The following is a 22,350-nucleotide window of genomic DNA, read 5'->3' on the forward strand; positions in this document are numbered from 1 at the left end:
AGTAGCAATATGGTTCGGTTTGTCATGCCATTTGTTTTTTACACTCAGAAAAGAGGTAGTTTATACCTATAACCAAACCCTTTGGGAGATTGGGGTAACCGGGGGGTATTCTTAGTGAGCATTGCTCACAGTACCTCTTGTTGACCCTGTGACCTTGACCTTGGAGTTTGACCTACTTTTTGAAAACTTTAACCTTGCAAATAACTTTTGAACATTAAGGCTAGAGCTTTGCTATTTCACATGAGTATTCATAGAGACAAGAACTTTCCGTGGGTACCAATATTTTTTACCCTGTGACCTCGGCCTTGGAATTTGACCTACTTTTTGAAAATTTTAACCTTGCTAATAACTTTAACAATAAGTAATAGAGCTTTGATATCTCACATGAGTATTCCTTGTGACAAGACCTTTCTGTTGGTACTTAATCTTTTGACCTTGACATTTGACCTACTTTTTAAAAAATTTATATTGGTCATAACTTCTAAATGGTAAATATTAGAGTTGTCATATTGCACATGAGCATTTTTTTTAACAAGATCTTTCTACTGGTACCAAGATATTTGTCCTTGTGACATTGGCCATCTTTGGAATTGACCATTATCGGGGGCATTTGTGTTTCCCAAACACATCTTGTTAAAAACTCAAACCTGGGCTATATCTTTAAACCAGTAGGGATGGGGCTTTGATATTTTACATATAGATGCCTCATGAAGAGCCCTTGTTATGTTGGAAGACATTTGACCTAATGACCTTTGCCTTGAACTTTGACCTACTGTTCAATAACTTGAACCTTGGTTATATCTTTTGAACCAAGAGTGATAGGGCTTTGATGTTTCAAATATAGATGTCTCATTAGAAGACATTTCTTTTGTTATCAGAACTGTTGACCTTGGACTTTAACCTACTTTTCAAAAACATTAACCTTGACTATATCTTTTGGACCAAGGTGATAGGGATTTGATATTTCATATTTAGATGCCTCATGACCAGGCCTTTTGATATAAAAACTTTTGACCTAGGTACGTTGGACTTTGACCTATTTTTCAAAAACGTTAACCCTTTGAACAATAGGTTAAGTTAGAGTCATGCTTGCCGTCGAGATATCTGACAACTCTTGAACTGTGGGGATCTGGGTTAGAATAGGTCCTCAGTACCTCCTTGCTTGTCGTAAGAGGCGACTATATGGGGCGGTCCTTCAGATGAGACCGCAAAAACCGAGGTCCCGTGTCGCAGCAGGTGTGGCACAATAGAGAACCCTCCCTGCTCAATGGCCATAAGCGCCGAGCATAGGCCTAAATCTTGCATCCCTTCACCGGCAGTGGTGATGTCTCATATGAGTGAAATATTCTCGAGTGGGACATAAAACAATATTCAATCAATCAATCTGACAACTCTTATATATAGAGTGAAACCCCATTATTACGTTTTTATTATACGCCCGTCTTAAGACGGGACGTATTATGGTATGGCGTTCATGTCCGTCTGTCTGTCTGTCCGTCCGTCTGTTAGCTTTTTCGTGTCCGACCCGTAACTTAAATACTACAAGGCCTAGAATCATCAAACTTTGTCTGTAGATACATCTTGGGTAGAAGGTGTGTCGCACATTAAAACCAGGTCACTGTGACTTTTCATTAAGAAGATATCCGTCTGTCCGTCCGTCTGTTAGCTTTTTCGTGTCCGACTCGTAACTTAAATACTACAAGGCCTAGAATTATCAAACTTTGTCTGTAGATACATCTTGGGTAGAAGGTGTGTCGCACATTAAAACCAGGTCACTGTGACTTTTCATTAAGAAGATATCCGTCTGTCCGTCCGTCTGTTAGCTTTTTCGTGTCCAACCCTAACTTAAATACTACAAGGCCTAGAATCATCAAACTTTGTCTGTAGATACATCTTGGGTAGAAGGTGTGTCGCACATTAAAACCAGGTCACTGTGACTTTTCATTAAGAAGATATGGCCATATATGGCAAAAACTTGTCCGGCTCATAACTTGAAAACTATTAGACCTAGAATCACCAAAATTGGTCAACTAATGCATCTTAGATAGAAGGTGTGTCGCATCCTACTTTAAGGTCACTGTGACATTTAATTAAGGTGATATAAAAAAAATGTTTTAATGGGTACAATCTATACTGTTAACAATATGTGACGGGCGTATCATGTGCCGTGGCGGTGCACTTTATTCATTTTGTCACGATGAAATAACGTAACACCAGGGGCAACGTAATAAACGTTGCCAGTGAATTCACATCCATGAAGGTAACTCCATACTCGCAGTTTTATCTGATACAAGTTTATAATGTGTATTTATTTCCATTCATTTCAGTTAAAACTAACAAATTATCAAGTAAATTACATAGGTCATCACACTTTTTATACGCCCGTCTTAAGACGGGCCGTATTATGTTATGGCCTTCATGTCCGTCCGTCTGTCCGTCCGTCTGTCCGTCCGTCTGTTAGCTTTTTCGTGTCCGGCTCATAACTTAAATACTATAAGGCCTAGAATAATCAAACTTTGTCAGTTGATACATCTTGGGTAGAAGGTGTGTCGCACATATGGCCTTCATGTCCGTCCGTCTGTCCGTCCGTCTGTTAGCTTTTTCGTGTCCGGCTCATAACTTAAATACTATAAGGCCTAGAATAATCAAACTTTGTCAGTTGATACATCTTGGGTAGAAGGTGTGTCGCACATTAAAACCAGGTCGCTGTGACTTTTAATTAAGAAGATATGGCCAAATATGGTAAAACCCTGTCCGGCTCATAACTTGAAAACTATTTGATCTAGAATCATGAAACTTGGTCATCTTATGCATCTTAGGTAGAAGGTGTGTCGCACTGTACTTTAAGGTCACTGTGACATTTAGTTGAAGTGATTTTTTGAAAAAAGTATGTTATAATTGGTACAATCCCTACTCATATAAGAGTTTTGTAGAAAACTTCATTCAAAAATGTTACATCAAGAAAACACATATTTTTTTTATGATATACTGTACAGCTTTTTTTTAGCCTATGTAATGTTTCCTTTGTTTCTAACAATAACATGAGAAATTCCACTTGTCCCATGGGAGTAGCATGCAAAGGGCATTTTGACAAGACTAATTAATGAGTTTTGTGTAGAGCATCTCTGATCAACATGATCAAGCAGGTGTTATCTTTATCTCTAGGGAATTGGGCAGAGAGATCTTAGCCTCTTAATTGCAGATATACCAGAAATTATTTGAAAGTGAATTTGTTTGTTGTGGTTAGTCTTTATTTTCAAAATTAATTTGACATTGTACTATATAATTTTTAATTTTTTTTCTCAGCAACCTATATGCAGAGTATCATTTCTCACTAAGACAACAAATGGTTGCAATATGTATAAAGGCCTATTTTAATGATTAGTATTTTGATGTTTTGTTATGGCTGTGGCATTGTTCAGAAAAAAGATATACAATGAACAAAGCTGCAGATTGGGCATTTGTGTAAATCTGAACAGATGAAATAGTATTGCAATAACCATATTAAAAAATGTTAATTCAAGAAACTACACATTCTTCATTATATACACTGTACTATACAGCAGTATATAACAAACAAATTATTTCTTTTGTGTCAGTAACAAGAGAAATTTCCCTTGTCCCATGGGTGTAATTATCAAGCAATTCAGGAGGCATTTTGCTAACAGAAAAATTGCATTCTGTCAAATTACAGATTAATTAATGAGTTTAGAAGATTTCTGTTACAGCAATCTGATCAAGGAGGTGCTATCTATATCTCTTGCAATCAGGAATTGGGCAGAGGAATCTGGCCTTCTAATTGATCTGTCAAATTTTAGAACAGTTCTAATTGGTAGCCATTACTTTGAAAGTTAATTTGGTATAAAGTTTAAGAATTAATATGATATTGTAAAATATATTTTTATTTTATATCTCAACAACAAGGTGCAGATTGTCATGTCTCACTAAGATGACAGTTTTACAGTCTAAGAATAAACATAATGACTAATGTTTGATGTTTTATTACGCTGTGCATTGTTCTTCATTCCTTAAAATACAATGAGCAAAGCTGCAGATGTGCATTTCTCAAGTCTAACACAACCAGTTGAGAAATATATGATGTATTATTTTTTTCTAATTAATAACTACACCATAGGAGATGCACCAGTATTTGAAATAACCGTTTTTAATCTATATTTATTTATATTGACATCACCATGCATATTTTACTTTTATACTTGAAGATTTGACAAAGGCAGATACTGATATATGTATTTTTTGATAAGTTGAATAAATCAACCTTTTTGAGTACTCCCATTTATTGTAAGTTGTTTGCTTGGATAAAGGGCTATCTTGCACTTTAATCATTTCATTGAAACCATTTGGGAAAATGTTTTTATATCCTTTTAAAAATCATTAAGCTTACATTATCAATATTTGAAGCAATGTCACATGAGGCCATAAAGTGGGTAAGATTCTTAAAGGAAGGTTGACATTTGGTTCCATGCATACCTATCTCTTCATGGTGATATGTTCATGTTAACAATATGTGACGGGCGTATCATGTGCCGTGGCGGTGCACTTTATTAAGATGTGAGATGTACACAAACAGAATCATATACCACCATCAGAAAATTGCAATTTTCCATTAACAGCATTATCAAAATTCCATACAAACTGGCTATGACGATATAGTAACATTCATTACAATTTCATGAAACTGTATCTTCACAAAAATATACAAAATGTTTGTAAAAAATAAAGGAAATCTATCGCATAATAGATCTTATAAGGAAATCAATAGAAACAGAGTTATTGCCCTTGGATTCAATATTTTGAAACGTATCATTGATTATTTATCTATAACTTAGACTTTTGAAATATTTTATTCTTAAAGAAGTTCGCACCCGACATTTAGAGTAATGTAAATTTTTTGGGAAGTGTATTTTTGATTTTTACATTGAAGTAGAATTAGAAAATTAAAAAGAAAAACTGAGGTTGCAACGCTTGTTATATTGAGCTATAGTGTTCTAAACATGAATTTTTTGCACTTAAAATTTATTCAATTAAACTATATTTTTCTGTTGGTGTCAATGCAACATAAGCAACACAAATCAATCATTAATACATAAAATAGATACATAATCGTGTCCTTTAACACTACAGATAAAAAAAAGAAATTAATACTAGTAAAAGAAATAAATAATGACCTTTTTGCACTTGATATACGAAAAACTTCATGATATCAAAATTGAGAGTTTAAAAGGACATATTAGGAGTAATGTCAGTTTCTAAAATTTTACATAATTGTCAAGGTCTGGTCTTCCAATTTAAAATGCAACTTAAAAAAGTGGGGGTTGGAGATCAATTTTTTTAATTATTGGCGAAAATACTGAATTTTTATACAAAATTTTGAGGAAATTAATTAAAACTTTTTTAAAAATCTGTGTTCTGTTTGGAAACAAATAAATTATAACATTTCAACTAGTTCCAAGTCTCAACTAACGGTATCATAAATTTTAAAACTGAAATACATGTATAGGGGTATAAAAATAGACGATACATTGGATGAAACAGAAACTGTAATATCATGCAGAATTAGAACTTTTTGATTAGTGAATCCTCCCACCACAAAATATAGTCCCTGTCAAACCCTTTCAAAATTTGAATTGACACAAAAAATTTCAACTGGATAGGGTTCAGCAATAGATGTGTAATATATTTGCACCAATGGGATCAGTATTGAACCAGTGAATACTTAGTTGTAGCATCCTGCGCAGTTGTACTCAAAAGCTCAGGAGCTAACTTCCTTAACAAGATTTTTTACAATAACTATAGGAAAAGACTCCAACAAAATTTATGTTCCTATCATGCATAAATCTAAATAAATCATTGATTTTGCAAAATCTGATGACATCACAGGAGGGTGGAATTACTTTAAAACCGTTATTTGGAAATTTTATGTCCTCCATTGATACTTCGTAGAAGGGGTGTGTGATAACATCTTTACTGTTTAAAAGACTATGACACTTTGTTTTATTCAAATATCTTATCTTGAATGTCCGTAATTTTTCATGTTCTTATCCCTTTTCTTTTTTTCTTGACAAGCGTTGCTTATCTGCATTACTTTCTGCTATTTTGTTCAACTTTCGCTTTCTTGTTTAACTACATAATGCATTCATTTGAATATCTCTCGATAGCTTATTCCGGTTCGTATTCAACATTTGTACATAAAATATGAATAACAAAACATTGTGTTTATTAAGTTCTATTTTTAGGTCACCTGAATTCATTCAGGTGACCTATTGCTATCTGTTTTTGTCCGTCGTCGTGCGTTAACATTTGAACATTTTCAGCTTCTTCTCTGAAACCCCTGAACCAATTTCAACCAATTTTGGCATTTAGCATCTGTGAGTGAAGGGGAACAAAAATTGTGGAATTCGTGGTCCCTGCCCCCCTGGGGCCTGAGGGGTGGGGCAAAAACCATCAAAATGAGTGTAATTTTAAAAAATCTTCTTCTTTACTCCTGGACATCAAGAAGCCAAACTGTGGGCATAATTATAATGAGCATTGAGCCCTCTACCAAAATTGTGAAATTCATGGCCCCTGGGGCAGGGGTTCTTGTGTTAGGGTGGGGCTCTATTGGTCATATAGTGAAAATGTAGAAATTCTTTGAAAATCTTCTCTGTCTCTGGGTATTAAGTAGACAAACTAATAGCATGGTAATGATGAGCAAGGATGCCTCTTTATACCCCCCGCAACAAGTTGTGGGGGGGTATACTGGAATCGAGTTGTCCGTCCGTCCGTCTGTAAATGCAATGGTTTCCGGGCTCTAAAGCGTTATCCTTTCCACCTACCGTCACCATATCATATATATGGACTACCCATGGGATGAAGATGTTCCCTATCGATTTTGGGGTCAAAAGGTCAAAGGTCAAGCACACTGGACATCGAAGTAGCAATATGGTTTCCGGGCTCTAAAGTGTTATCCTTTCCACCTACAGTCACCATATCATACATATGGACTACCCATAGGATGAAGATATTCCCTATCGATTTTAGGGTCAAAAGGTCAAAGGTCACGCGCACTGGACATTGAAGTAGCAATATGGTTTCCGGGCTCTAAAGCGTTATCCTTTCCACCTACAGTCACCATATCAAACATTTGGACTACCCATGGGATGAAGATGTTCCCTATCGATTTTGGGGTCAAAAGGTCAAAGGTCAAGCGCACTGGACATTGAAGTAGCAATATGGTTTCCGGGCTCTAAAGCGTTATCCTTTCCACCTACAGTCACCATATCATACATATGGACTACCCATGGGATGAAGATGTTCCCTATCGACTTTGGGGTCAAAAGGTCAAAGGTCATGCGCACTGGACATCGAAGTAGCAACACTCAGAAAAGAGGTAGTTTATACCTATTACCAACACCCTTTGGGAGATTGGGGTAAGCGGGGGGTATTCTTAGTGAGCATTGCTCACAGTACCTCTTGTTAAAAATTGTGAAATTCATGGCCCCTGGATCAGGGGTTCTGGTGCTAGGGTGGGACTCTATAAGTCATATAGTGAAAATGCATTATTTCTTTGAAAATCTTCTTCTCTGTCCTTGGGTATTAAGTAGACAAACCAATAGCATGATTATGATGAGCAAGGATGCCTCTTTCAAAATTGTGAAATTTATGGCCCCTGGGTCAGGGGTTCTGGTATTAGGGTGGGGCCCTATTGATCATATAGTGAAAATGCATTTTATTTCTTTGAAAATCTTCTCCTCTGCTGCTGGGTATTAAGTAGACAAACTAATAGTATGATAATGATGATCAAGGATGCTTCTTTCAAAACTGAAATTTATGGCCCCTGGGTCAGGGGTTCTGGTGCAAAGGCGGGGCTGACCACATAGCTATTCAATGTTTCTTCCATCCAAAAGTAAAATTCTTATATTTAAACACAAACCTAATTCAAACATTGGAAGGTTGTTACATGATACTCAGGTGATCTATAAGGCCCCTGGGCCTCTTGTTAGCTCTTCTGAACCAAAGGCTCAAAGAGCTAATCATATGGCCATATGTCTGGCGTGCGGTGTGCGTCAACTTTTTGGAAAAAGGACTATATCTCAAGAACCCCTTGGCCAATTTTTGTCAAATTTGTCACAGGGTATCCTTGGCCTAAGGGCTTTAATTTGTACTAAAACTAGGGTTGTGACCCTTTAACAAGGGGAGATAATTAGGAAAATAAACTTTGATATTTTGCTTAGTATAAGGACTAGGGTCATCAAAGTTTGTCAGTTGATGCATCTTAGGACCTAATATCATGTTGTCTCAAAAGTAGGTCATGGTGATTTTGAATTTCACAGGTAACTATTATTAAATGGATTTTGATGCATATCTTGGACAATTTTTGTCATAGTGCAGATTCAAGTTTGTTAAAATCATGGTCCCGGGGATAGGATGGGGCCACAATAGGGGATCAAAGTTTTGCATACAAATATATAGGGAAAATCTTTTAAAAACTTCTTCTCAAGAACCATTGGGCCAGAGTAGTTTACATTTATATGAAAGCTTCCTGACATGGTGCAGATTCAAGTTTGTTAAAATCATGCCCCCCAGGGGTAGGTTGGGGCCATAATAGGGATCAAAGTTTTACATGCAAATATATATAGGGAAAATCTTTGAATATGGGCCAAGGTGATGCAACTGAGCAATGTGGCCCATGGGCCTCTTGTTAGATCGATGACTTTGAAGTTTTACTATTATGGTCAACAGTAACTATCTTGACTCACAATCAAAATGCCTCATGTAATGGGGCTGATATTATGGTGCGACGGTCAAATTTTCGAACTAAATATCATAGGTCTCAATGTCTCTGATTGGATGATGCCCATGGAATCAACCAATGATATGTTTCCTTTAATAAATACCCTTATTAGTCTGGTTCTCATCCCCGCCACTCATTGGTCTCTCCAAACGAGTGATCAATAAGTGGCAGGGACAGGAAGCAGACTGACGTTTTATTTTATTCCTCACTCAACAAATGTTTCTGTCTGCGAAAGAAATAAAAAAAAAAAAGAAAGAACAAATTGGTCCTTTTAATTTTATTTCAATTTTGCCTAAATTTCGGTTGGTGCACCTATCAAAACAATTTTTATATGCCTGTCGAAGATGGGACGTATTTTGGTATGGCATCATCCGTCTGTCTGTCTGTCCGGACCTTGTGGGCAGGATACAGACCGAACCGTAAGCTCCAGGATTTTACAACTTGTACATTTGATCACCATGATGAGAGGAAGATGCCTATTGTTTTTCAAGGTCAGAGTTCAAAGGTCAAGGTCATAGTATCAATTAGTAGGAAAACCTAGTAGGAAACCCTTGTGGACAGGATACAAACCCAACCGTAAGCTCCAGTATATTACAATTTGGTGTATATGATGAGAGGAAGATGCCTATTGTTTTTCAAGGTCAGAAGTCAAAGATCAAGGTCATAATATTACTTAGTAGGAAAACCTTGTAGGCAGGAAAGAGGCCAGCCAAACCGTAAGCTCCAGAATATTGCATCTTGGTACCTTTGATCACCATGATGAGAAGGAGATGCCTATTGTTTTTCAGGGTTAGAATTCAAAGGTCAAGGTCATATTACTTAGTAGGAAAACCTTGTAGGCAGGATACAAACCGATCCATAAGCTCCTGGATATTGCAACTTGGTACATTCAATCACGATGAGAGGAAGATGCCTATTGTTTTCCAAGGTTATAGGTCGAAGGTCAAGGTCGCAGTATCACTTAGTTGAAAAACCTTTCAGGGAGGATACAAACCAAACCATAAGCTCCAGGATATTGAAACTTGATACATTTGATCACCATGATGAGAGGAAGATGCCTATTACTTTTTCAAGGTCAAGGTCACAGTATCATTTAGTAAGAAAACCTTGTAGCAGGGGTGTGATTTTTCCTCTTTTCAGAGGAAATCCTCTGATTTGCTCAATTTTTGGGGAAATGAAACACTCTGAATTTGATCTAAAGTGGCAGAAAATGATATTTTTTCAGGTACGGTGAGGTGTTTTCCTCCATTTTTGACCAGTTTTCCTCTGATTTCTGAGGAATTCAGTCACATCCATGCTTGTAGGCAATATACAAACTGAACTGTTGGGGCTAGGACCATCAAACTTTGTACACATACACTTTATGCCAAGTGGAGGATGCCTATTGGCTCTAAAGGTTAAAGGTCAAGGTGATAGTCGCAGAATGCAGACCAATTCGTTAAGGCAAGGACCATTAAACTTGGTACACGTACATCTTATGCCAAGTGAAAATATTACATAGAAAGTACATGATTGGTCTTGTTTTTTCAATGCAAAGAAAGTGTGTCACCCCCTGATGATTGCTGATACTACTTGAAGGCAAGTTCACCAGCAGTGGTGACGTCTCCATATGAGTGAAATATTCTCGAGAAGGACGTAAAACAATATTCAATCAATCAATCTACAAATCATGGTGTAAGAAAAACACCCTATATTAGCTTTTCATGGGCGTAACATGTACCGTTGGCGGTACTCTTGTTAAAAGTTGACCTAATGTTACATTTATTATATTATGTAAAGGCTTTCATCAGTATTGGCACTTTAGGGGGCATTTAAATTTGAAGAACGCTTCTTCTTTCATACTGTTGCTGAATATTGAAAATTAGCTTAGATATGTACACATTTAAAGCTCTCCACGGTCTTGCACCTGTCTATCTTGAAGAACTGGTCAGTCCATACAATCCATCAAGGTCTTTACGATCCGAAAACGCCATGCTTATTCAAACACCAAGAGTTAAGACCAAAACGTATGGCGACAGAAGGTTTGACAAAGCAACCGCCACACTCTGGAATAACCTTCAAGAAAAATTTAAAAACTTACTTCTTCAGACTTGCTTATCACGATTTTATGTAAGCCATTTCCAGTGACAGTATTAATATTCTTTTTTATGAAACCTTTTTGTATGTATTTTCTGTAGTTTAATCACGATTTTGTGTAAGCCAGTGCTAGAATTCATATTCTTTTAATGAAATGAATATTTTTTTTTTTACACTGTTTTAGATATGTTCAATTTTTAATTGTAGTTTATTGTTATTTTAATGTAAAGCGCTTAGAGTAATTTTTTTTATTATATAATGTGCTATATAAATACTGTAAATAATAATAATAATATGCAGAACAGGAATTTTTTTTTTTTTTTAGATTTCATAGCCCTTAGGACTAGTGATATGTATCACTAATACTCAGTTAACCAAGGCCTATGGGCCTCTTGTTTATAGACTGTCAGCCTGTTTTATTTCTCCATAGCTGAGGAACCCTAATGAAGACTTTAAGTATGCCACCGTGAGGAACAGTGCAGTGGAGATGTACTTCAAACGTCAGGTGGAACTATCTACGATGTATCGCCAAATGGAGCCACGCAATTATAAGACTGCTGATGAAGCTATCAGGGACATTGGCAGCATGTACAGCATTGCTTTTTTGTTCACCTGAGTTGAAGGCACAAATGAGCTTTTTTGATGAAAATTTGTCATCTATTTGGCATCTGTTAATATGTAAATTTTACCACATTTTTGACTTCTTAAGAACCACAAGGCCAATTTCAAACAAATTTGTCACAAAGCATCTTTGGGTGAAGGGGTTTCAAGTATGTTCAAATGAAGAGCAATGTCATATTTCAAGTGGAAATTATTAAGAAGTGAAAATGGGGTGAGGTGTTTAAAAAAAAAAATTTCAAGGACCAAGAAATCATAAAAGCTGAAACTTGTAGACAGTACAGTGAAACTTCTCGAAACTGTCCAGCTCTCAGACCAAAAAAAAAATCCAGCTGGTTTAGAGGGATGTCCAGTTTACCAAGAATTTGCATTTAAAATATTTACATTTGCCAATGCACTTCCTTATATGACATTACTAATGAAATTGACATTCAATTTCTTGTAACATGAAGTTGGTCATGTGATCAGTCTTTTCTTGCGTATGAATACAATCACCGCTTCAAAAGTCAGTTCCTGTACTTTCACCTGGCTTCTTGCTTATACAATGCAGTGGGGGATTTAGACACCCCCCCCCCCTCACCTTAAGCCACAAATTTAAATAATAGAAATAATGTGAGTAAAATTCCAGATTGGCACTCAAAATGGCTGAGTATTTTGGCTAATACTTGACTTTCACACCCTCCACCCCCCACCCACCCCTTTTGTAAACCCAGGATCCGCCACTGCAATGACATCATAACAGAAACAAATGCAGCAGGATATTGATACAGAGTTGATTTTTTAAACAAACAAGAATTTCATCAATTTATAAAACAGAAACATTAAACATACCATTCTGTTGTTTCATTTTAAACAGTTTTAAATACCGTCTGCAACTATGTCTATGGCGAATTTATAAAATAAAGTTCTATGATATTGGAAGTGAAAATAAGCCTAGTTTTAAGCCTATTTACTTTATGATGATGATAAGTTAACCTGATCCTGGCAACTGATCATAAGCGAGGCTGGTTTCGAGGCTCGAAAAATTATGTTCTTGTCTGCTAGGGTACAGGTGGGAGTCTTCATTAAAATCTTACAACAGAAATCTCTCAAGTGAACAAAAACTCGGTTCGTTTTTATTTTCTCTTACACACACTGAAGGTATATAAAAGAAGCAAAGTACCTGCACTAAATCTGTCCTACTGTCTCAAAGCGTCTCCTGCATGGCTACAACCGCGAGTCCTAACGATGAACATGCCATTATTTCTTTCCAAAAACCTGACAAAGAGCTTAACGTTAACTTGACCCATCATATTATCCTCCATCAATTCTCTCAGATCCCTTGAATTTCTGTTGAAATCTGAGTTCAACAATTGAGTTTTCAACTTAGTGGGCTAGACCAACGCCAGTTTCTCCATCGCTGATCGCGACCAACTCGCATCACAGATGTAGTTTACTCCGCTCTTCTTGTCTTCATTTCAGTTAACTTTACACTCTAAGTTACCTAATCTCGTGGGGATCCGGGTTAGAATAGGTCCTCAGTACCCCCTTTGCTTGTTGTAAGAGACGACTAAATGGGGCGGTTTTCGAATGAGACCGCAAAAACCGATGTCCTGTGTCACAGCAGGTGTGGCACGATAAAGAGCCCTCCCTGCTCAATGGCCGTATGCGCCGAGCATAGGCCTAAATTTTGCAGCCCTTCACCGGCAGTGGTGACGTCTCCATATGAGTGAAATATTCTCGAGAGGGACGTTAAACAATATTCAATCAATCTAAATTACCTTTATTTTACACCTGTTTTGTCTTTTTTCAACCTTCTTAATTAGATATCTATTTCTCTCATATCTACGTATGTAAGATACAGATATTCTATGAGAGAAAGGTATGTAAGATATTTCTATCTTTCATATCACGTGACGTTTATCTTACATATCCCGTGACGTCATAATCAATACACAACTAGCTTGCAACTTACCTCGCCTCGATTGACGAACACTAGCGTCTGCAAAGCTCTTGTACAAAAAATGACAGATTGTAATGTCCCTGATAATCTCCAGGTGTATGTGACCGGACACAAAAATACACATTCCTTGAACAATTACTGCACACTCAACAACAGTCACAAATTCCTCATACACCTATGTCATCCGGTGCATTATGCCCGTTCACAGAAACCCAGCCCACACGGTCTATTACGTCTAGGCCTACCTCCACATTCACTCTGTCAACGTCTACTGTCCGTGTCTCAGGTGAAATAAGTGCGTTCAATGTCCATGAAACTCGAGTCCTTGCACGCGTGAAAAACGAAAGTCTAGCCATGCCCATATTCACCAACAAAAACCACTTGGAATTCCTCTTCACACACTCGTCATTAAATAACTGCTCAATTAATATCAATATCAATGCTCCTCTAAGAAAAAGAAAAAAAAACCGTGCAGTTGTGAATGCATATTCTGATTAGGTCTGTCAAAATGTTTCGCGCTGATGACTGTCGAGTTACGTCACGCACCCTGATTATTGATTTATTCAAAGAGGAATAACTCTAATACAATTCACTTATACACTCGTCGGCCGATTTTTTGTCAGCAACATAGTTGCCAAAATGAAGGTCGTAGAATTCGATTCTGATGTTATTTTTAATGTAGAGCGAAAAATTAATTGATTGAAAAATTCTCAAAATGGCGTCGCTAGGCACAAGGAAAACGGAAAACTCTAGAAATATGAGAGAAAAATACTCTCTTATGAGTTGCCATGAAATATTAAGGTGATTCCACCCTCGGGGTTGCAAAAAAGCGGTAAAACCCTCTGCAAAGCCTCGGGTTTCACAGCTTTTTTGCAACCCTCGGGTGGAATCACCTTATATTTCATGGCTACTCATAAGAGAGTCTTATAATCTTATATTCTCTTTGATATTGTTCCTAATTTTTTATTTGATAAAACTCTTACAACTATATTTTGTGTTCTACGATTGTTATTTTGGTCATCTGCTACATAATCATTGAAGCTCGGTAAGAACACAAATCAAAATAGAAAATATAAATATTAGAAATAAAATATCATTTTTGAATGTTATTTCGGGCGTTATAGTAGATTTGATCACGTACCAACTTCATGTCATATCCCAATAACATTCAAAAATGATATCTTAATATTTCTTAATTACAGAGACAATATATCTCAATTCTCATTAGATATTTCTTCTTCATACCACAAACCATATAATATAGTGTTCAAAGACTATTATATCACAAAATAAATGACTAACATCTATATTTCCAAGCCAAGCCATATGATTGCTGCAATTAATACACAAAGTAGGTACTATTCACTTTGATCTGGTGATCTAGTTAATTATCAATGGAGGTAAACTTAATCTGCATGTACAGTCCCTGAAACATTCTACTTTACCATTTTTTCGTTCGCTCACCGTTCGTTCAGCGTGCGTTCACCGTGCGCTCTCCGTTCACAGTTTTGCGTTCAACGTGCGCTCTCCGTTCACAGTTTTGCGTTCAACGTGCGCTCACCGTTCGTTAAGCGTTCAGCGTGCGCTCACTATTCGTTCATCGTTCAGTCTTTTCATTGTCATTCGGAACACCAAAGTGAAAGAACCAATCTTGATAGCAAGGCGAAAATGAAAATTGAACGTGTGCGTAAGAGTGGAAGAATACTTTCTTACTATATCAGAAATTTAATTTTGAAGTACAAAATGTCAGGATTATCCACTGTGAATGCCGAAAGGTTCATTTGAGCTTTTGTGAAAAACAATTCTAAATGAGAGACCAATATAAGAGCTTGTCGTTATGAATTTAACCTAAGTACAAAAAATAAGGTAGGTAATGAAAACCTCTTCCCCTGTGTTCACGATTTAGCATTTACAAGTTCGGGCACAAATTATTATAATTATTTTGCATTGCTTGACAAGAGTTTTAAACAAGTCACTCCCCCCTACTTTGAAAAATAAAAACAAACAAACGATGCTACATATTACATTGTACCGTATGTACGTGTCAGAATGTCAAACTGATATAGCTATTTTTACGCCTATATTTATGAAAGACATTGTCAATAAACTGATATTTACTACTCATGCCAAATTTGAAACTTTTGTAACATTTGTCCATAATGCAAAGATGTAATTGTTTATCTGGTACGTTTCTGCATTAGCCTTTAAAAATTCTACGGGTAGTTCAGTATGATAAACAGTTTTATCTACATCAAATATATACAAATATTGCACGATCTAACTGCAATCTATGGTCACATCAATAATAAAAATAGAAAGTTTTGTACTGATTATTTCCTCGGCTCGATGTAGCTGTGACAAATAAATGACATAAAATGTAAGTAGGAATATTTAATACTGTTAGGAGTGTTGAGGTGTTGACACAGGGTATACCGTCCGTATTGTTTGTTTACTGCATCTATCTTGACTCCTTTCGGGGGTGTTTGTTAATTAAAGGTATCCCAAACGATCGAGCTCGTAAAGTTTGAAGCCATACATGAACACTTGTTAATTCTGGATGTAACTATGCATGTAGACTATATTGTTTTCCTTTTCACATGCATTATTTATATATTATACCCATTCATTAAATGTATCTGTACATGTAATGGTATACACAATATGCATACGAAATTTGCTTTTGTTTGTGTATGACTGTTGCGTGTATTAATGTACAATTTGTGATAATTTCATGAAATATATATACATGTATACTCGGTACTTGTACAAAAATATATTACATTGAATATATCCAGAACTGTAAAATATGCTGTATCACGATTCTAGTTTATTTATTTTTTTATTAATTGATGAAATATACATGTACATGTATTTTATTATGAAATAATTAAAATCCCAGGGAAAAATCCGAAACATTCCGAGTAAATAGATCATTTTGCGTTCAGCGTGCGCTCAGCGTTCGTTCACCGTTCACTTTGCGCTCTGCGTTCACTCACCGTTCACCAAATTGCGTTCACTGTTTCCTCTGCGTTTGTTCACCGTTCGCTCTGTGTTCGTTCACCGTTCACTCACCGTGCATTCACCGTTCACTCACCGTGCATTCACCGTTCGCTCACCATTTAAGTGGGAAAGAAGAACGTTTCAGGGACTGTACCAGAAATATTCTTGCTGAAATCATCTAATTTGAATTATTATGTTTAATTTCTTCTTCATTTTACTACCATTCCAATTCTTTTCAAATTTGGTGTGAAGCATCTATGGGACAAGGGGGACATAATTGTAAATTTCAGCACTCCTGCATCCCTGGGGACCTAGGGATGGGGCAAAAACTGCCCAAAATTGACCAAAAGTGTCATTGATACTAAATTGAAACTAGCTAGTCCTTTACTAAAATTGTAAATTTGATGATCCCAGGGGTAGGGGATATTTAGAAAGGGCAGCTAGTCCTTTACTAAAATTGTAAATTTGATGATCCCAGGGGTAGGGGTTTTGGTATCAGGGTGGGACCAAAATGGTCAGTTATTAAACATCAGGATTCCTGCACCCTCTGGGGCCTTAGGGGCGGGACAAAAACTGCCCAAAATTAACCAATTTTCAAAAATCTTTTTCTGTAGAACTGCACATACACATGTATGTAAGAAAAACTAAATGCAAAGTGATGTAGAGAAGGAAGGCCTCTACCAAAATTGTAAATTTCATGATCCCCTGGGTAGAGGTCAATCTGATCCCCAGGGCAGGGCCAAACTTGCCAAACTTACTATATAGTGTTTATGTGTAAAACACTTAAATGACATCTTCTTTATTGTTATTGTTATTGATACTAAACTGAAACTAAATAGATATTTAGAAAGAGCAGGTAGTTCTTTAATAAAATTGTAAATATCATGATCCTAGGGATAGAGGTTTTGGTATGAGGGTGAAAATGGTCATTTATTAAATGTGTAAACAAGAGAAATTTTGAATTTCTTGATAACTATCATTCCAATTATTTTCAAATTTGGTAGGAAGCATCTTTGGAACAAGTAGGGCATAAATTGTAAAATTCAGGATTCCTGGGGCCCTAGGGGCAGGGCAAAAACAAAAACAACCTAAATGCAGGAAGGCCTCTACCAAAATTGTAATTTTCATGATCCCTGGAGTGGGGGTTTTGACTCCAGGGCAGGGCCAAACTTACTACAGTAAAACTCTGATATAGCGAATTTCTGAGGACCCTCCATAAAAATTCGCTATAAGCGTAATTCGCTATATGTTTATAACGAATTCATAATTCAAATATAACGAATTCGTTATAAAACTGATTTGTTTTATATGTATACCAGTTATATAAGAAAGCAGCAATCGATATACTTGCGTTTGTATTGTCTATAAGAGAAATGAAGCATATATATTTTCGAGAAGAAATATTTTTATACAAGAAATATACACATTGATTTATATATGATAATTTATCTTGATGGATTATTAAGTCATGCAAGAACATGTCGAGAGAGAAATGTCAACAAAAGTTTGCGCAATACATACATGTACAATCTATTGCAATTGTCATTTACTTGTGGCTTTACACATATAAAGGAGTGTGCGATAAAATAAATGCAATCAAACAACAAGAATATATAGTAAACAATACCGACAACATATTTCCTAAACGTATCGGTAAGTATTGTTAATTTGTGTTAACAAGCTTTTTTGAAAAAATACAAACAGAAATGTCGCAATAAGTGTGGATCCTTTATGTCAATGGAAAATGATTGTTAAAAATCACAAAGAGTTTAAAATGAAAAAAAAAAATAAATTCGTTATAAAAGGTGATTTTTATGTTCAATTTTAATTCAAGGGGAATAGGAATTTACTTCGTTATATCCGTAAATTCGCTATATCCGTATTCGTTATAGAAGATATAAAGAATTTGCCAGGGAAATCGTTTTCACTTCGCTATAACCGTAATATCACTATATCCGTGTTCGCTATATTCGAGTTTTACTGTATATAGTGTTTATGTGTAAAACACTGGAATAACATCTTCTTTAAAGACCCATCTCATGACCTTATGGTCAGTAAAAATGTAGGCGGAGCCTAATCTAAACAGATGTTATTTACCTGGAGTGGCCAGGGTCTACCAAGGTGTTAACTGCTATACCCAAATTTGCACTCAAATAAATACACAGAGACAAAAGGTGGTAGAAATCTACCTGTCCTGCTTTTTTTTTTTTTTTTTATAGTTTTGATATACACAGGACCTGTCTCAGTGACCTCTGCAGAGTTTCTGTGGCCATAGTGTTTGAATAATGGTTGTATTCCTAAGGGTAACTGACACATTCTACACCCCCACCCCCTCTCTCTCTTTCTCTTTCTCTCTCTCTCTCTGTCATTGACTCAATGAATAATTTCTGTTATAAATATAGAGGTATCATAAATTGATGACATAAATTATTTCAATAGGTTACAAGTTTTAAAAATTATTGTGCAAATCATTGTTTGATTTCTCATTGTGTAATCTATAATACATGTACAGGTATATGGAGAGGGGAAATTACAATTATATTGAAATTGCATTGTTCAGGGGCCTTTTTAAAAACAATTGAATTACAAGAAAATGGCAGATGTGGACAGGTCATTGCTATCAAAACTCGGGTATACTGGTCTTCCTCAAGATCTAAAGAATTCCTATAGATACTGGCTGTTGTTTTTATACGCCCGTCGAAGACGGGACGTATTATGGTATGGCTCTGTCCGTCTGTCTGTCCGTCTGTCTGAACCTTGTGGGCAGGATACAGACTGAACCATAAGCCCTAGGACTTTACAACTTGGTACATTTGATCACCATGATGAGAGGAAGATGCCTATTGTTTTTCAAGGTCAGAAGTCAAAGGTCAAGGTCGTAGTATCACTTATTAGGAAAACCTTGTGGACAGGATACAAACCGAACCGTAAGCTCCAGGATATTATAACTTGGTATATTTGATCACCATGATGAGAGGAAGATGCCTATTGTTTTTCAAGGTCAAAGGTCAAGGTCGTAGTATCACTTTTTAGGAAAACCTTGTGGGCAGGATACAAACCAAACCGTAAGCTCCAGGATATTATAACATGGTATATTTGATCATCATGATGAGAGGAAGGTGCCTATTGTGTTTCAAGGTCAAAGGTCAAGGTCGTAGTATCACTTATTATGAAAACCTTGTGGGCAGGATACAAACCGAAGCGTAAACTCCAGGATATTATAACTTGGTATATTTGATCATCATGATGAGAGGAAGGTGCCTATTGTTTTTCAAGGTCAAAGGTCAAGGTCGTAGTATCACTTATTAGGAAAACCTTGTGGACATGATACAAACCGAACCATAAGCTCCAGGATATTATAACTTGGTATATTTGATCACCATGATGAGAGGAAGATGCCTATTGTTTTTCAAGGTCAAAGGTCAAGGTCGTAGTATCACTTATTAGGAAAACCTTGTGGGCAGGATACAAACCGAACCGTAAGCTCCAGGATATTATAACTTGGTATATTTGATCACCATGATGAGAGGAAGATGCCTATTGTTTTTCAAGGTCAAAGGTCAAGGTCGTAGTATCACTTATTAGGAAAACCTTGTGGACATGATACAAACCGAACCGTAAGCTCCAGGATATTATAACTTGGTATATTTGATCACCATGATGAGAGGAAGATGCCTATTGTTTTTCAAGGTCAAAGGTCAAGGTCGTAGTATCACTTTTTAGGAAAACCTTGTGGGCAGGATACAAACCGAACCGTAAGCTCCAGGATATTATAACTTGGTATATTTGATCACCATGGTGAGAGGAAGATGCCTATTGTTTTTCAAGGTCAAAGGTCAAGGTCGTAGTATCACTTATTATGAAAACCTTGTGGGCAGGATACAAACCGAACCGTAAGCTCCAGGATATTATAACTTGGTATATTTGATCATCATGATGAGAGGAAGGTGCCTATTGTTTTTCAAGGTCAAAGGTCAAGGTCGTAGTATCACTTATTAGGAAAACCTTGTGGGCAGGATACAAACCGAACCGTTAGCATATTTATGAAGTGGCGCATTCTAAGGCTATCCCTCTTTATATATTGATATCCATTTCTACAAGCATAATAATGAATTAGCTCACAGAGGACAGTGCTAACTTCACTAAAATATGAATCCCACTAAAATATGTTTTCCTTGAGCAAAATCTACGGGCGTATTATGCCACGTTGGCGTTGCTCTTGTTATCAAAACACCTCTCTGGGGTAGCCCCAGACCACAGTGTCTGCAGATGTCACTCCATCTGAGATCTATTGTTAAATGTTTGATTGACAGGCAGCTTACAATTTGGGGGTGTCAACTTAAAATTGGGTCTTTAATTAGTGCTATTGATACTAAATTGAAACTAAGTGGATATTTACAGTGATTTTTTTTTTTCAAACTACATGCACAAATGCATAAAATAATCAAATAACAACAAATTTTTGTTTGAGGTTTATTTCTCATCTGATTTAAAATCATAAAATAAATCAGTATTTAATATTAAATAAGTATGGGAATTTTTAAGTAACATCTTGTATAAATATTATTTACTTTTTCTAAGAAATACTTATTGTCTAATTTCATAAAGAAAAATTATAAATTATTAATTCACCAGCATTTGTACCCATAATCTTGAATGTTTATATTATATTAATAATCAAGTTTCCAGAATGTCTCTCCCATTTGTATTTTTCGGATATTAGTAAAATCCTATACTGTTAGCCACTTCCTGTCATTAGCCTGACCCTACATATAATGGCGGTCAAACTGAAAGTGTCAACAATATGGCTTAATGTGTATCTGGAAACTATATACTACACTGCATATCTGATTATATGGATGCCTCCATTGTTTTACATATTCTTTACAAGACCTTTTGCATGTGCAGTGGTTTTGAGAATAAAACTGAAGAAAAAAAAGTATTTACTCTTTGTCAGCAATATATGGTAACTTTTTGTTCAAAAAGGCCTAATTTCCCTAGATTTGAAATTTGGAAAAACATATATAATTGGGAAAAAATAGCTACTTTTTGTGAGGGGAAACAGCCAAATATCGGTGGCATTTTGGCCCCCAAAAAATCACTGATTTAGAAAGAGCAGCTACAGTACCCACAACGTTATTCTTGACATGATAAACGATAGAACACGATACACGCACGATAAGATGGGATACACGCACGATACGATAGGATACACGCACGATACGATAGGATACACGGTAAACTTGATAAACGCAAAACCTGATAAACGATCTTCACGATAGACCTGATAAACACGATAAACGATCTTCACGATAAACGGAAAACCTGATAGAAATGTTGTAAACTTAGACAGAACGAAAGTTTGATACGTACAAAATAATTACATTATGTTGATAATAATATTGAAGGATTTCAATATTCAATATATACCTAATACATATAATTTATTTATCCACGGTTGTACGTTTATTTTTGTTGTTTTTTTAAATTCTATTTATGTTTTTTTTTTTAAACGTCATTACAGCTAAAATCCGGAAACTAAACTATATACGGTATTGAATTCATTATTTGATATCTATTTGAATTTTCTCAGCCAATGATTCTAAAACGTATATTGTCACCTAATGTTTTATATATGAATCATACAGGGAGTGATTGATTTTTATCTTGCTTAACGTCTCGCTTGAGAATATTTCACTCATATGGAGACGTCACCATGACCGGTGAAGAGCTTTTAAATTTAGGCCTATGCTCGACAATTACGGCCATTGAGCAGTGAGAGTTTTTTAGCATGCCACACCTACTGTGACACGGGGCGTCTGTTTTTAAGGTCATCTCTGAGGATACGTGGCACACTTGGTGCCGAGCGTTTAGCAATTAAACAGGGAATTACAAAATGTAATATAATGTAGTGGTATCA

General features: G+C 36.1%; 1 protein-coding gene across 6 annotated transcripts in view; it reads left to right on the forward strand.

The window, feature by feature from the left end:
• The window catches only part of LOC125675656 (glutamate [NMDA] receptor subunit 1-like), a 186,675-nt gene that overhangs the window by 105,139 nt on the left and 59,186 nt on the right, over positions 1–22,350 (forward strand). For all 6 annotated transcript variants that reach the window (XR_008800963.1, XM_048913438.2, XM_056158088.1 and 3 more), the window contains one exon: positions 11,301–11,458. Coding sequence is in view for 5 of the 6 variants with exons in the window: in XM_048913438.2 (XP_048769395.1) it covers positions 11,301–11,458 (158 nt within the window). In the remaining variant the exon portion in view is untranslated. The remainder of the gene's footprint in view (positions 1–11,300; positions 11,459–22,350) is intronic.

Source organism: Ostrea edulis, chromosome 3, assembly GCF_947568905.1.
Source record: "Ostrea edulis chromosome 3, xbOstEdul1.1, whole genome shotgun sequence".
Taxonomy (NCBI): Eukaryota; Metazoa; Mollusca; class Bivalvia; order Ostreida; family Ostreidae; genus Ostrea; species Ostrea edulis.